At 48.7% G+C, this 12,745-nt stretch overlaps 1 protein-coding gene across 2 annotated transcripts in view; it reads right to left on the bottom strand.

Moving 5' to 3' along the window:
* Positions 1-12,745, bottom strand: part of DYNC1H1 (dynein cytoplasmic 1 heavy chain 1) — a 69,843-nt gene that overhangs the window by 30,724 nt on the left and 26,374 nt on the right. For both annotated transcript variants that reach the window (XM_025869342.2, XM_025869343.2), the window contains exons 12-31: positions 10,957-11,097; positions 10,223-10,399; positions 9,984-10,094; positions 9,773-9,892; positions 9,000-9,239; positions 7,042-7,197; positions 6,794-6,907; positions 6,249-6,359; positions 5,961-6,170; positions 5,640-5,786; positions 5,262-5,428; positions 4,990-5,163; positions 4,210-4,375; positions 3,938-4,126; positions 3,651-3,845; positions 2,739-3,021; positions 2,411-2,511; positions 1,730-1,889; positions 449-692; positions 99-282 (exon numbers count right to left, since the gene is read on the bottom strand). In XM_025869342.2, the coding sequence (XP_025725127.1) occupies positions 99-282; positions 449-692; positions 1,730-1,889; positions 2,411-2,511; positions 2,739-3,021; positions 3,651-3,845; positions 3,938-4,126; positions 4,210-4,375; positions 4,990-5,163; positions 5,262-5,428; positions 5,640-5,786; positions 5,961-6,170; positions 6,249-6,359; positions 6,794-6,907; positions 7,042-7,197; positions 9,000-9,239; positions 9,773-9,892; positions 9,984-10,094; positions 10,223-10,399; positions 10,957-11,097 (3,390 nt within the window). The remainder of the gene's footprint in view (positions 1-98; positions 283-448; positions 693-1,729; positions 1,890-2,410; positions 2,512-2,738; positions 3,022-3,650; positions 3,846-3,937; positions 4,127-4,209; positions 4,376-4,989; positions 5,164-5,261; positions 5,429-5,639; positions 5,787-5,960; positions 6,171-6,248; positions 6,360-6,793; positions 6,908-7,041; positions 7,198-8,999; positions 9,240-9,772; positions 9,893-9,983; positions 10,095-10,222; positions 10,400-10,956; positions 11,098-12,745) is intronic.

The raw sequence follows: 12,745 nt of genomic DNA, 5'->3' as shown, positions 1-12,745 counted from the left end.
CCCTCCCCCTGCTCACGTGCACTCTTTCTCAAATAAATAAATCTTTAAAAAAAATTAGTGTTTAAGGTGTGAGTGATTAAAAGAACATGTGTACAAACCTCTTGTTCAGGTAAATTTTCTGCAATTTCTCCTTCATCAACTGCTTCCCCTCGTTCTTCTTTCTCCCTCTTTATCTTCTGAATTCTCTCTCTCTTCACATTTCCTGCACTTACCAGCACACTCTTCAAAGCTCGGAGACCAAAGTCATAATGGCTTTGAGAAGAGAGCTGCTCATCACATAGTCTGAAAGAGAAAGGGTTTGCCTTACAACAGTACACTCCAAGCAGCCAGAGAGTCAAGAAATCAGACACAGACACTTGGCAAGCTGTGCCATGATTAGAGATGAACCTTAGGTGGCACATCTCACACACGCTAGGCACACGGTCAGGGATAACTCTGGGGCACTCACTTGAAGAATGGGACGATTTTGTTGGCGAGGACCTCAGCAGTGCGGAAGCCCTGCGAGTATAGCATGACCTGGGCGATGAGCTGCCGGTCAGGCTTGGTCATGGCCAAGCTCCGGAATAGCTTCTTGAGGTTGTCGGGAAGGTTGGACCTGCCTGCATAGCCAGGGTTCATGGTGATAAAGATGGCCATGTCTGGGCTCACCTTCACTTGCTTGTTGAGCAGCTCACAAGTAATAGGGGCGGAGGCTGGAAATCAGAGACTGGTGTTAAGATTCGAAATGTTCAAAACCAGGGTAAAATCTCCCTAAAATCACAAAGCACCCGTTTTCCCACTAGCCTCTAAAGCCCAAAGCCCAGGGCTGCAGGGAGCCACTCTCTGGCCCTCCTACTGGCATGTCACCCTGCCTGGGCAGACCTAGCTGTGCACACCTCACCTACATGAAAGCCACCTGAACATGGAACAAAGTCACGAGAGGCAGGAAGTGCATACTCTGCTTGCGCATTATTGTGTGTCACAAGGTCAATGTAAGGATAGAAATGCAGGCCAACAGTAGTTGCAGAGATAAAAAATCAATCCACGTGACACAATTGAGTGGCTCAGACCCTGAGGACTGCCTTTTCCTGGGATCAACCACCACCACCCACACTTGACCCCTTTACTCAGTACAGAACCCCGAGCACACAGTGCTTTCTCTGACACCCCTTTTGTTTCACCGAGAGCTCTGCCAGTCCTTCGGTAAGACAAGTTCCTATTATTGCAGAATGAAAGCAACACCAAAAGTTAACTGTGCGTGTGAACGGTCAGCCACCAGTGCCTTACTTCCTCCAGCACCTGCCCTGCCCCCACTGGGTGCACCTGGCCTTGTACGGAACAAAGCAGGGGAAGGCGCCCTTGGAGGCTCTCAGAACAGGTCCTCCTATAGTGACAGAGGGTGCATCCCCAACGCCCCCTGGAAGAAGGCTGGCTCTGTGGGCATGCAGGGAGGAGGATGGGAGCAGGGGGGCCCACAATGGCCCGACACTTGCTGCAGGCAGATGCTGTGGGAGGGAGCAGAGGGACTCTTGTCCACCCGGGGAAGGACAGCCAGGGTGTGGACTGCTCTGGCCTGAGCAGCACTGACTGCCCACACTGTAACATCCCAGGTCTCACCACCCTGTCTGTAGCAAGTCAGTCCTGGGATCGATATTCAGTTCTAATTTAAGGTGGCAAAACGGAACCCAGCCCACATGGGCTTTCCCTCCATAGTTGCTAAGTAACTCGCAAAGAAAAAGGGAAGTCTCACTCTTGTCACAGTTGGGGTTGGAGTGCTCGCGCAGGGCTTCCTGAATGCACTGCACCTGCTGCGACACGGCCGATAGCATCCGCTCCTCCAGGCGGTTGAACTCGTCAAAGCAGCCCCACGCACCCACCTGGCAGAGCCCCACAAAGATCCGTCCCATCGCCTGAAACCAGAGCAAAGAAAGTGTCTCAGGGCTGCCTCTGTGGCCTTGATGCTGGCCCGGGCCCTCCATCTGCTGCCCCCGTCAGCTGGCTATGGAGGGGACACGAGGCTGACACGGGAGGCACGGGGCCCAGAGCCCGCACAGGGCAGGTCCATCCCGGACGACAGTGACTGTCAGCGTACGCTTGCACCTCTCCCCTTCCTATGCCAAAAAAATCCTAATGAGAAAGCTGTTCTTTTTACTCTATCACCTTTTGTTGACTAAGAGAATGTTGTTTGTTACGGTTGTTTATTCCCAGACACAGGCAGTAACCATTTCTTCCAGGAACATGCAGCTCAAGTCAATGCCAGAGCACATACACTGGATCCCTCACTCAGAGTCACACCGCCCCCAGTCCTCAGCAGGGTGGATGGGTCACGCTGAGCTGGGAGGCCAGCAGCCTAGAGAGTGGCCTGGGCGTGGCCCTCCCCAGCTGGCCTCTCAGGCCATTAGGTTTTAGGTGGATTCAGAAAGCTTCTCACCTGGAAATCAAAGGTTTCGTCGCAGTTGAAAACTAAAACAAAGCGTCCAAGTTGATGGCCAAGAGCTTTGACCGACTCTGTCTTCCCAGTCCCGGCCGGCCCTGTCATTTGAAGAAACATGACTGAGTACTTGAGTCCATGGGAAGGATCTTTAGCTTTATACAATTCATTTACAAATTCAAAGGAGATGTAATAACTGCAAACATATCTAAGATTCTAAAATGTACCGGCTATGTAATTAAAAAACATGTTTAAAATCACTAGTCTAATCCTTACAAATTATGCTTACTCTTGGACTCCATCTGTCCAGGTCTGTGGAGTAACTTACCAAATGGGGACCCCCCCAGCCTGGCCTCTAAGGCTTGAGTCATGGTCAGATAGCAGCGGTCGGTGAGGGGGGTCTGCACCAGCTTGTCCTGGACGCCCAGGTACTCAAAGCCATAGTTAAATTTGGCATTTGCCATTTGGATTGACAGCTGCTGTAGCACATCAGTTTGCTTAGGATCAAAGTAAAAGCGCATCTGGCTGAGCCATTCGAAAGATTTGGCGTTGTCAATCTTGCTTTTGATCAAGGACCGTGTCACATCCCTCTGGTGAACCAGCTCTGTAATCTGAACAAAGAGTTAGTTTAAGAGTTTATCATAAACTGGAGAAGTACAGTGCCTTTCCTGGGGATGGGATCATTTAGTAGACTTTTGAGATGCAAGATCCAGTTACAGTGACATTCAAAATGCCAATTCATTTTTAAAACAACAGAACTCTTATTCACATAATGAAATTACACAGAATCAAGAGCTGCAGCAAAACCAAACAACCGACAAACAAAACTAACTTTAAGTGAAAACTCTGCAACTAGCAGGACACGCGTCTCCGTCCTCACAGCCTGGGCCCTGCAGGCTGGGCGCAGCACAGGCACTGGCTCACCCAGGCCTCCCAGCGCCAACCCCTGGGCGCTGCTTTGGGAAGGGATGAGGAGCAAGAGCGGAAAACCCTGATCTAAGTTTAACACTTTATTTACTAGGATGTGTACATGAAGCTCCCTGCTCTGGCACGGTCCCCTGTCAACAGGAACAGAGAGCAAATACCCTCCACCCCCCCCCACCCCCACCAGACTACATCAATTCGCCACCTCCTTTTCTCCCTAACACCAGAGTATATTCCGAGCACGATTTCCTTTAACTGCTTGACCTGAAGGCACAAGAGCCTGACCGTTGAGGAATGAGTCAGGCATGGCACTAACCAAGTGCTCCAGCTTCCGTCTCCGCAGCGGCGGCTGCTCCATGAGGACGGAGTCGGCCAACACGTTGAGGGTGACCTCCACGTTGCTCAGCACAGAGTGCAGGGGCGCCGCATCACCGCTTCCCCCGATGCTGCTCAGAGCGGTCTCCACATTTTCAGACCAGGCGATCTGGGCTGAGAGAACCACAAGCTGGGCCTGAACGACACAAGACACAAGAGCCAAAGGATTGTTTCGGACACCAGCTGGTGCATCCACCTTCATGCTGGCCCACTTCTGCTACACATTACCTGGTACTTATCAATCCAAGTGATGTACGTATTTGGGTCAATTGAAGTTGCTTTACCAAAAATCTCAACTTCTGTAACAGACTCAGCAAGAAGTTTAGCCAGTGTGACTCTCATCTCCTTTTCTACCAGCGTGAGCCACTCGTTGATTTTGGGATGTTCGGTAATTGACACGGGAGTTTTAAACATAACCTGAAATAAATACAATTTAAGAATGAAGATGTGCTAAGATAGGAGAGAAGCATTCTTAGTTACAATCATGCACATTCAACTACCTCCTCTCCTTCACGGGATGAAATGCCCAAGACAACAGAGTTATCCTCGTTCAGGATGATGCTCGAAACTCCAGCAAACATTTTCTTGAAATGCTTCTGTAACTTAGCTACATTCTTACTGTTTCCAATAATTTCAAGCAAATCTTCATCACCCACAAAATAGAACCTAAAATTAAAAGAGCATCCAAGTTGCTAAAATGTTATACATATGTAAGTAGTCAATTAACACATAACTTCAAATTGTGGGAAGGGAAGCTGGATTTGGATGGTGGTGGACAATCTCCAGTCTGAACAGAGATCACATCCAAATTTCTTCCAGCCCTCAGCAGAAGATACACTATTTATCTAACAAGCTACTGAAAAGGAATTCCATGGGTTTCATGTCATTCACCTTACTTCATGGACTTATTATTTATTTTATTTTATTTTTTTCATGGACTTATTTTTTAAAAGCCTGTTCGATCTACAGTAAGCTAACTATTCAGAAAGGAAGAAATGCCACTTGGAAAATAATCAGAGCTAAATTTTTAAGAGGTGTGAGCTGCCTGGAAGGGTGGATATTAGTTTCAGTGAAGCTTCATAAACAAATGCAAGGAAGAAAATGAAGCTTATTCATTATAATTAGGAATAAACGCACGAAAAGGGAATAACACTCATTAAATGGATTCTTGGTAACAAAACTCTTGATGTCAAAGTGACCAACATGCAGACCCAGAAGGGAGAGCAGAGGGCTCTTGAAATTGAACTTCACTTCTGTGCAAATCAAAGCAAGCATATTACCTGGGGAAAGATGACCGCTCTCTTTCCAGGTATTCTCCCAATGCTTTCTGGATCTTTCCCAGCAGGTCTGCCAACCTCTCCAGAGACCTCTGTACCCCCTGGATGTTCAGAACATCCATAACAAGGGGAGACTTGGATACTTTCTTCATCAGAGCCAAAAACTCCGTGCTGATACTACGAATCAAATCGAAACCATTGTTAGCTTTTATGTGGAGAGTGGTTACCAGCACATCTACGACTCGGCTCTCCTGTCCCCTGGCTAGAGGTCGTACCTCTGGAACCGCTGGGTTTCCACTGGCAGCAGGTGCTTGATATCTGCACTGCCCGTGAAGATGCCTTCCAGGTAGACCCACCGCCTCTGCACATCGATCCACACGTCAAAGAGAGCCATGATCCGATTCAGCTTGTCTTCCCAGCTCAGGGCATCTTCTTCGAAAACCTAGTGGATAGATGGAAAGCAGAGCCCAGCTGCTAAAGTTTTCTTTCACTCATAGATATGCCAAAGCTTACTAAAAAAATACAGATTATGTCAACTTATTTGACTCACACTTTAAAAAACAGGCTTTTGGTAACTGCCAGTCAAAAGATATTACAGAGAAAGTACAGAAGAACGCTCGATAAGAGAGGGAAGGCTTCCCCAACAATGGTACCTTGTAATACGGAGACAGCTTCATGGCCGAGACGCTGTTGATGTGCTCTTTGACCTTGTTGAAGAGGTCATCCCAGCCTCGGATCAAGCGACACTTGTTCTGATAGTTAACCAAGTCTAACTCGTAAGTATTCCATACCTCTCTTATCTGAAATAAAACCAAAAGGAGGGATGTTATCAATATGTGGGCCTTCACCAGCTGTACAAGCGAGCAAGTGTTATGGGGACAAATGGACCACAGATGCAGCTGCTTTTCACACAGCGCAAACCTACATCACAGCTGGAAATGTGACATAAAAAGGGCTATTGGTCTATTACTCACTTGCTTCAAAAATTCTTCCAAAGCCATCTCCCCTTGTGCTACAAGTAGCACATCCTTGACAATAGCTTCATTTTTCTGCAAGTCAACATCCCAGATCTGACCAAGGGTTAGCTCAGAAACAACCCAATTAACATGAAGCCTTTTCATCAACTGCTTCCAGTGGCGATCTTTCAGTGCCTCGGATTTCAGTTCAATCACCAGCATGTTTATCTGTGGAGAGAGTAAGCAATATTACCTGTGCAGCTGTGTCACTAACAGACACCCAGGACCCCAGCACTGGCTCACTACCTTCAGGTAACCTTTCAGAAGCCTCTGGACAAACTCATAGGACGCATACTGCCGCAATCGGGCAGGGAAGTTTTTCAGCTGGTTTAGGAGGCCGTCTAAATTTTGTCGAAGCTGTTGAGAGAAACACAAGGTGATATTTAGTTTGCCAGTACTTCCTTTAAATGGCAAAATATCTTTAAAAATGCTTTTAAGGGGTGAAGTAGTCAGTTAAGCGTCCAACTCTTGATTTCGGCTCAGGTCAGTGTCTCAGGGTCGTCAGATTGAGCCCCAAGTCAGGCTCCGTGCTGACCTGCGAGTCTGCTTCTCTCCTTCTCTCCTTCTCCCTTTCCCTCTGCCCCTCCCCCTGCTCCATCTTTCTCTCTCAAATAAGTAAATCTTTTTTAAAAAATGGTTCTAAAGCACGTTTTACATCAGTCCAAATAAATACTGTAAATGACCATCCTGTGACATTCTGTGAACTCACAGCAGATTGCAAAGCTTCTAAGTGAAGTCTACAACTCTCAACACATGATGGTATACACAACATCTGCTTTAACTAGGTATACCTTTCGAGGCTGGACGGAAACCCACGGCTGCTCCTTCATCTGATCAATCTGCTCCCAGACCTTGGAAAGTTCTGACCAAACGCCTTTAAGATCCTGTAGTTCTTCTAAGGCCACCTGTGATTACGACAGTGGAGCCGTGAGCCTCTGGATGCAGAAACCACTGCAGGTCTAGCAGGGCCCTTGAGATGGCCCTGGTCAAGGGCAGAACCAGGACGAGAAGCCACACCCATGCCTCCTGCAGTCCGTACCTGGACGCGCTCTTCGCTGCCGCTGAGAAGTCCTGTGTCTGTCAATTCCAGTGCCTCCTTGGCCTTCGCACACTTCTCTCGGTCATCCTTCAGCCTGCCAAACTTTCCTTCATATATGGTGAGAGCCTGAAGCGCCTCCTCTGGGCGAAGATTGCCCTGCAAGCAGTCAAAGTGCAGAATTGCAGAGCTAGGTCTCAGGACAGATGAACGCTTGGGCCCTGACATGGTGGGGAGAGCCTGCGGGAAGTCTGGAAATTTGTGATTCCTTAAACATGTCTCCAAATACGTACATCTTCAGCAAGATGTACACTTATGATTCATGTACATTACTGAATGTAACTTTTACTTCTGTATTTGACATAAACAAAACACGAATAAGAAAAGTGGAGCACCGGGGTGCCCGGCTGGCTCAGTCAGAAGAACGTGCAACTCTTGATCTCAGGGTTGTGAATTCGGGCCCTAAAATGAGTGTAGAGATTACTTAAATAAGTATTTTAAAAAAGAAAGAAAAAAAGAAACAAAGAAAGGTAGAGCATCTTTCCATGTAGCCACTGTCTCACTAAGTGCCCTGGGAGGCTGGAAGAGAAGAGTCAGGACAGACGGGGGCCTGGAGCAGGCCCCTCCTGATCCGAGGGCACATGGCTCTCGGGGGCTGCCAGCCATGCCCTTCCTGAGGTACACAGCTATTACATCAGTGACCGAGAGAAGGGTGAGAAATCAAGTAGTCCTCGGTGAACTGGCCTCTAGTTGAGCATTAAACTATGATTTGCTGACTCTTTAATAACCTGAGAATAACTACATAAAATATCATTGAGAATTTAACACGTTACTAGCAAAAAATGGCAATAAAAAATATTCAAATTTTGGTGAACAGAATCTTGCCTACTGAGGAATACACACTCCCCTGCTACAGCTAGCATTCTGCAAAAGCTACAGTACTGGCATTTGTGAAAGCAAAGATCTTCTTAAAATAGGGGCCCTCGAACCAGAATTAAACATGAAGTAGGAACTTTAGGACCAACGGCACAGACAGGGCTGAGGCAGGACCCAGCTCTACAGAGCAGGTGGGAAGACAGATCTGCCGCCAGGCCTGCTATGGAACACTGACACCCCAAACCAGAAAACCAGGTCAACAGTCGGAGCACCCTAACCATCTGCCCCCCTTCTTTCCTGTCTATACTTGGTTTATATGTCTAAACAAATCAGACTGAATTCTGCCCCAGGAAACCAGGGACGCAGTTCCGTACGTGCTTGAGCCCTGCATGCACTGTCGCCTCTGCCTGAACGCACCCCCCTTCCCCGCCATCTGCGTGACTTGCCACTCAGATGCCACCCTCCCTGCAAGGCAGCACCCACCGACACCCCTTGTCCACCTGGCCCTCACCCAACCCCACGGCACCGATCCCCATCCGACTCAAACACAGGTTTTCCTTGCTTGTTTTTCACTGGTTTCTCCCACTGGAGTGTCCCTCCTGTTCACTGCCCTATCCCCATGGCCCAGAACACAGTCGGTGCTCAATAAGTACCTGAATGAACCAAAAGGACTGAGGGTGGCAGGTGCTGGGTACAGAAGTAACTACCACTATCTACAACGACAGGGATGGCAGGGCCTGCCTCCCACAGCCCAGAGCAAGGCAGTGGCAATGTGAGGCTCGGTCTGTGTCTGTGAGAAATTAAATTCTAACTTTTGAGTATGCCTAAGTAAGAGGATAACTTAAGAACAGAAAAGCTTTAATTTTTAAAACCACCTGACTTAAATGATCGTCATGAGGGGTTCTGGGTAAGACGAGCTCTAAGTTGGTTTTTACTTTTCAAATATACGACATGCAAGTGTTGTCTTAATTACAAAAAGGCAAGTCCTCATTATTGGAGCGCTAAGCCAGAGCAAAGCCTTCAGTGTGGGAGAAAGGACACCAAACGGCACTGTGGGTTCCGGAGAGGCTGTGGGCGCGGCTCACCGTGACGGGCTTGGTTTTCTCCCAGTCTGCCAGCAGGTCTGTGGTGCGGCTCTCCACCGCCCGGTCCTCCTGCACGATCTTCATCTGCAGGTTTGCCACCTGCTGCTGGATGGCAGAGTCCTTCCGCCGCATGATGTCATTGAAGGCCCCCCACTCGCCCTCTATGTTGTCGATGTAGAGCCAGGAGGGCGGGAACTGGAACCTCTGCTTTTCCAGCAAGCGCTGACCATTGCGGTAGAGCTTTGAGAGTAAAAAACACAGGTTTGTTTTCTTTCACAATAGAAACTATCGTCAGATTCCCACATAAAAGGAAGACCCTCCGCGGCTCTAGAACACACAACATCGGTATGTTTGCTCTTCTCCAGAAGCCTTCCACCCGGAGAGCGCAGTGCCTGGGAGGCAGCAGGCCCTGAGCCGGCGGCGGCTGGCGCGTCCCCAAACCCGACTGCGCCCGAGCGGCCTGGGGAGAATGGAGAGCGTGCTGCTGCTGCGCTTCACCCCTCTTCCAAGTCACAAAAACAAGTGCACGTGTGACTCACCAATCAACAGCTAACGTACAAGATTCAGAAGGCAAGACACAGTTGTTCTCAAACTTCGATGCACTTAGGAATCACCTGCAGAGCTGTTTAAAGGACAGACCCCCAGGACGCCGGGTCTGCACTGGAACCAGCTCAGCAGGTGGGTACGAGTGAGACAGCGTGCAGACTGTACGGACCTAACTCGAAGTGCCCAGAGAGCTGACGATGAGAATCTCAACGATTCACGGAGCTCACCTCAACTTGTTTTTCAAACTGTTTTATCTTTCGTTTCAAAGACTGCACGTAGGTGATAAAGGTCACTGCATCGGAGGTGCTGGCCGTGTCCACCGAGTGCTGCTCCAACTCCTGGCGGGACTGTTCAGAGAGCACAGAATGTTAACACGGAGCCAAGGTTTACCTCGTTACCTACCAGACTCGTTAGGCCGCCAGGATCCTGCCTCCTCACCTTGGAGATCTGGGAATGGAATTCTGTCATGTTTGAGCCGAGCATCTGCCCAAACTTGCTGAGAACCTCCTTATGCCAAGAGTCGTACTTCAAGTTCACCTTAGACTGAACCTGCAGATGAAGGAGCCCATGACAACAGGCCATCAGTTCCTTCGCGCTTCGGCTGCACCCTCATCCCACACAGATGCCGCCTGGAGAGCCAGCCACCTCCACCGCTTCGACAACACAGGAGAGCTCACCTTGCCGTAATCTATAACCACTGGCCCAAACTCTTTCTTGGTTTCTGCGTTATCAAAAGTGCCTCTGGCCTTCCTTATTTGAACCAGGAGAGCCTGCCATTTGTTGAGATCTTCCCCCAGTCTGTTGTAGATGTTTTCAGCTTGCATGTCCCACAGGCACTGATACTGAAGCCAGACCTGCAAATGAAGAGCGCAGTCAAGTAGCACAGCTGGACCTTTCACTCTGTAGAACATTCATACATATTAGGTTCATATTTCATTAAAAAGACTCACTTTCTTTCAACGTTGTTAGAAAAATTCACTTCAAATCCTCAGAATTTTCATATTAAAAAAGAATAAAATTTACTGCTCTCTGAAATGAGTTAATATCCCATAAGATTTTTTCTACTGTTCACCATTCGTTTTAAAACTAACAAGTGTTGGGTGCCTGGGTGGCTCAGTCATTAAGCATCTGCCTTCAGCTCAGGTTGTGATCCCAGGGTCCTGGGATCGAGCCTCGCATCGGGCTCCCCGCTCTGTGGGAAGCCTGCTTCTCCCTCTCCCACTCCCCCTGCTTGTGTCTCTCTTTGTCAAATAAATAAATAAAATCTTAAAAAAAAAAATTAAGTGTTATCTAGCGTATCATATTATATAGGTATTACATAGATTTTAGCACCCATGTTCATCAGACCACATACTCACTACATCTAAAATAGACTCTATAGCATATCTGAATGACACACGGAGCTTCTCACCTTGACGTACTGCTCGACCTCAGTCACGATGCCCATGACCGCAGAGTAGGACTCTTCCAGGGCAACAGGGCCATCAGGCATCCGAGTTAAAGCATTCCGGTAGAATTTCTCTTCCTCAGTTAGTTCGTAATGCACGCCCACCTAAGGAAGCAGAGCCGAAAGGAACACAAATAGTGTGTATAAAAATGTTCACCTCTTGGGGTGCCTAGGTGGCTCAGGTGGTTAAGCGTCTGCCTTCGGCTCAGGACATGATCTCCAGGTCCTGGGATCAAGCCCCATGTCAGGCTCCCAGCTCAGCATGGCGTTTGCTTCTCCCTCTCCCTCTGCCTTTCCCCCTGCTTGTACTCTGTCTCTCTCTCAAATGAATAAATAAAATCTTAAAAAAAAAAAAAAGTTCATCTCAGAGCCACCTTTCACTAAGGAAAAACTTGCCATAAAAATGGCATTGAAGGAATAACATCCACTTACCCCAGCCACAAAAAAATCAGAGGCCTACTCATACTTCACCCTTCAAACAATAAAGGGAACATCAGATAACCCACAAGCTAGAAAATGCAGCATCACTATGTAAAACAGTTATAGAGCCCCCAAGCCCTTGGAGCAGACAGCATGGCCCTTGGGAGCAGAGCCCCTGGAGACCTGAGCCTCTCCCGTGGGAGCAGAACACCGAAGGCAGCATCTAAAGGACTAAGACTACCGTGATGACATAATTACACAAGCTTGGAAGACAGAAGTGATGACCGGTCATTGTTTCAATGATCTGAGTGCCGGCTATGTGCAAGGCACTGTTCTAGGCACAAGAAACAGCCAGACAAAAATCTCCGCTCACATGGACTCACATCCTGTGGGAGGAGAGACAGGGAAAAGCAAACTATACAGAATGTCAGTGGGTGAGAAGTACTATGGAGACAAAATAGAAAAGAGGAAGGCTAGGGGATGGGGGAGGTCAGGGAAGGCCCCACTGAGCAGGATCAGGAGAGGGAGGGAGTGGACCATGTCAGTATGTCGCCACCACAGGTTCCAAGCAGAGAAGTCAGCAAGTGCAAAGGCCCAGGGGCAAGAGCCTGCCTGTCATGTCTGAGCAGAGTGAGAGACCAGGATGGCCGGAGCAGAGTCAGTGAGTGGGATGCAGGCACTCAAGTCAGGCCACAAACAGCGTATGATGTGGGGCCCAGCACTCTGCCTTGGGACGTGGGCTTTCATGGGGAGTGGCATGGGAAGCCATCAGTGAGCTCTGGGAAGAGCAGTGTCAGGACCGACAAGAAATTTAAATCTTACTCTGCTGCTATGTTGAAAACAGATTTTAAGGGGCGCCTGGGTGGCTCAGATGGTTGGGTATGTGCCTTTGGCTTGGGTCATGATCTCCAGGCCCTGGGATCAAGCCCTGCATCAGGCTCCTGGCTGGCTCAGTGGGGAGCCTGCTTCTCCCTCTCCCTCTGCCTCTCCCCGTTTGTGCTCTTTCTCCCTCAAGTGAATAAATGAAATCTTAAAAAAAAAAAAAAGATTTTAAGGGGGCAAAAGCAGACACAAAGACCTGTCAGGAGGAACTTAAGAATCCAGTGAGGGATGGTACCTTGGACCTGTGGTATCAATGGATGTGGGCAAAAAAGATCAAGGTTAATTCTGAAGACAGAGACAGTGGGAGGCCAGGGTGACAGCTCAACTTAGTCCTGAGCAGGCTGAAGGTAAGGAAAGGAAAGACTGGGAATGGCAGCAAGTCTGAGGGAGGGGGCCGGAGGAATGGCAGCAAGTCTGAGGGAGGGGGCCGGAGGAACGGCAGCAAGTCTGA

The sequence above is a fragment of the Callorhinus ursinus genome, unplaced genomic scaffold (assembly GCF_003265705.2).
Source record: "Callorhinus ursinus isolate GAN/ISIS: 27379988/994484 unplaced genomic scaffold, GSC_fseal_2.0 scaffold8, whole genome shotgun sequence".
Lineage (NCBI taxonomy): Eukaryota > Metazoa > Chordata > Mammalia > Carnivora > Otariidae > Callorhinus > Callorhinus ursinus.
Note: the sequence above shows the minus strand (reverse complement) of the source record. Positions and strands in the feature narration are given on the sequence as shown.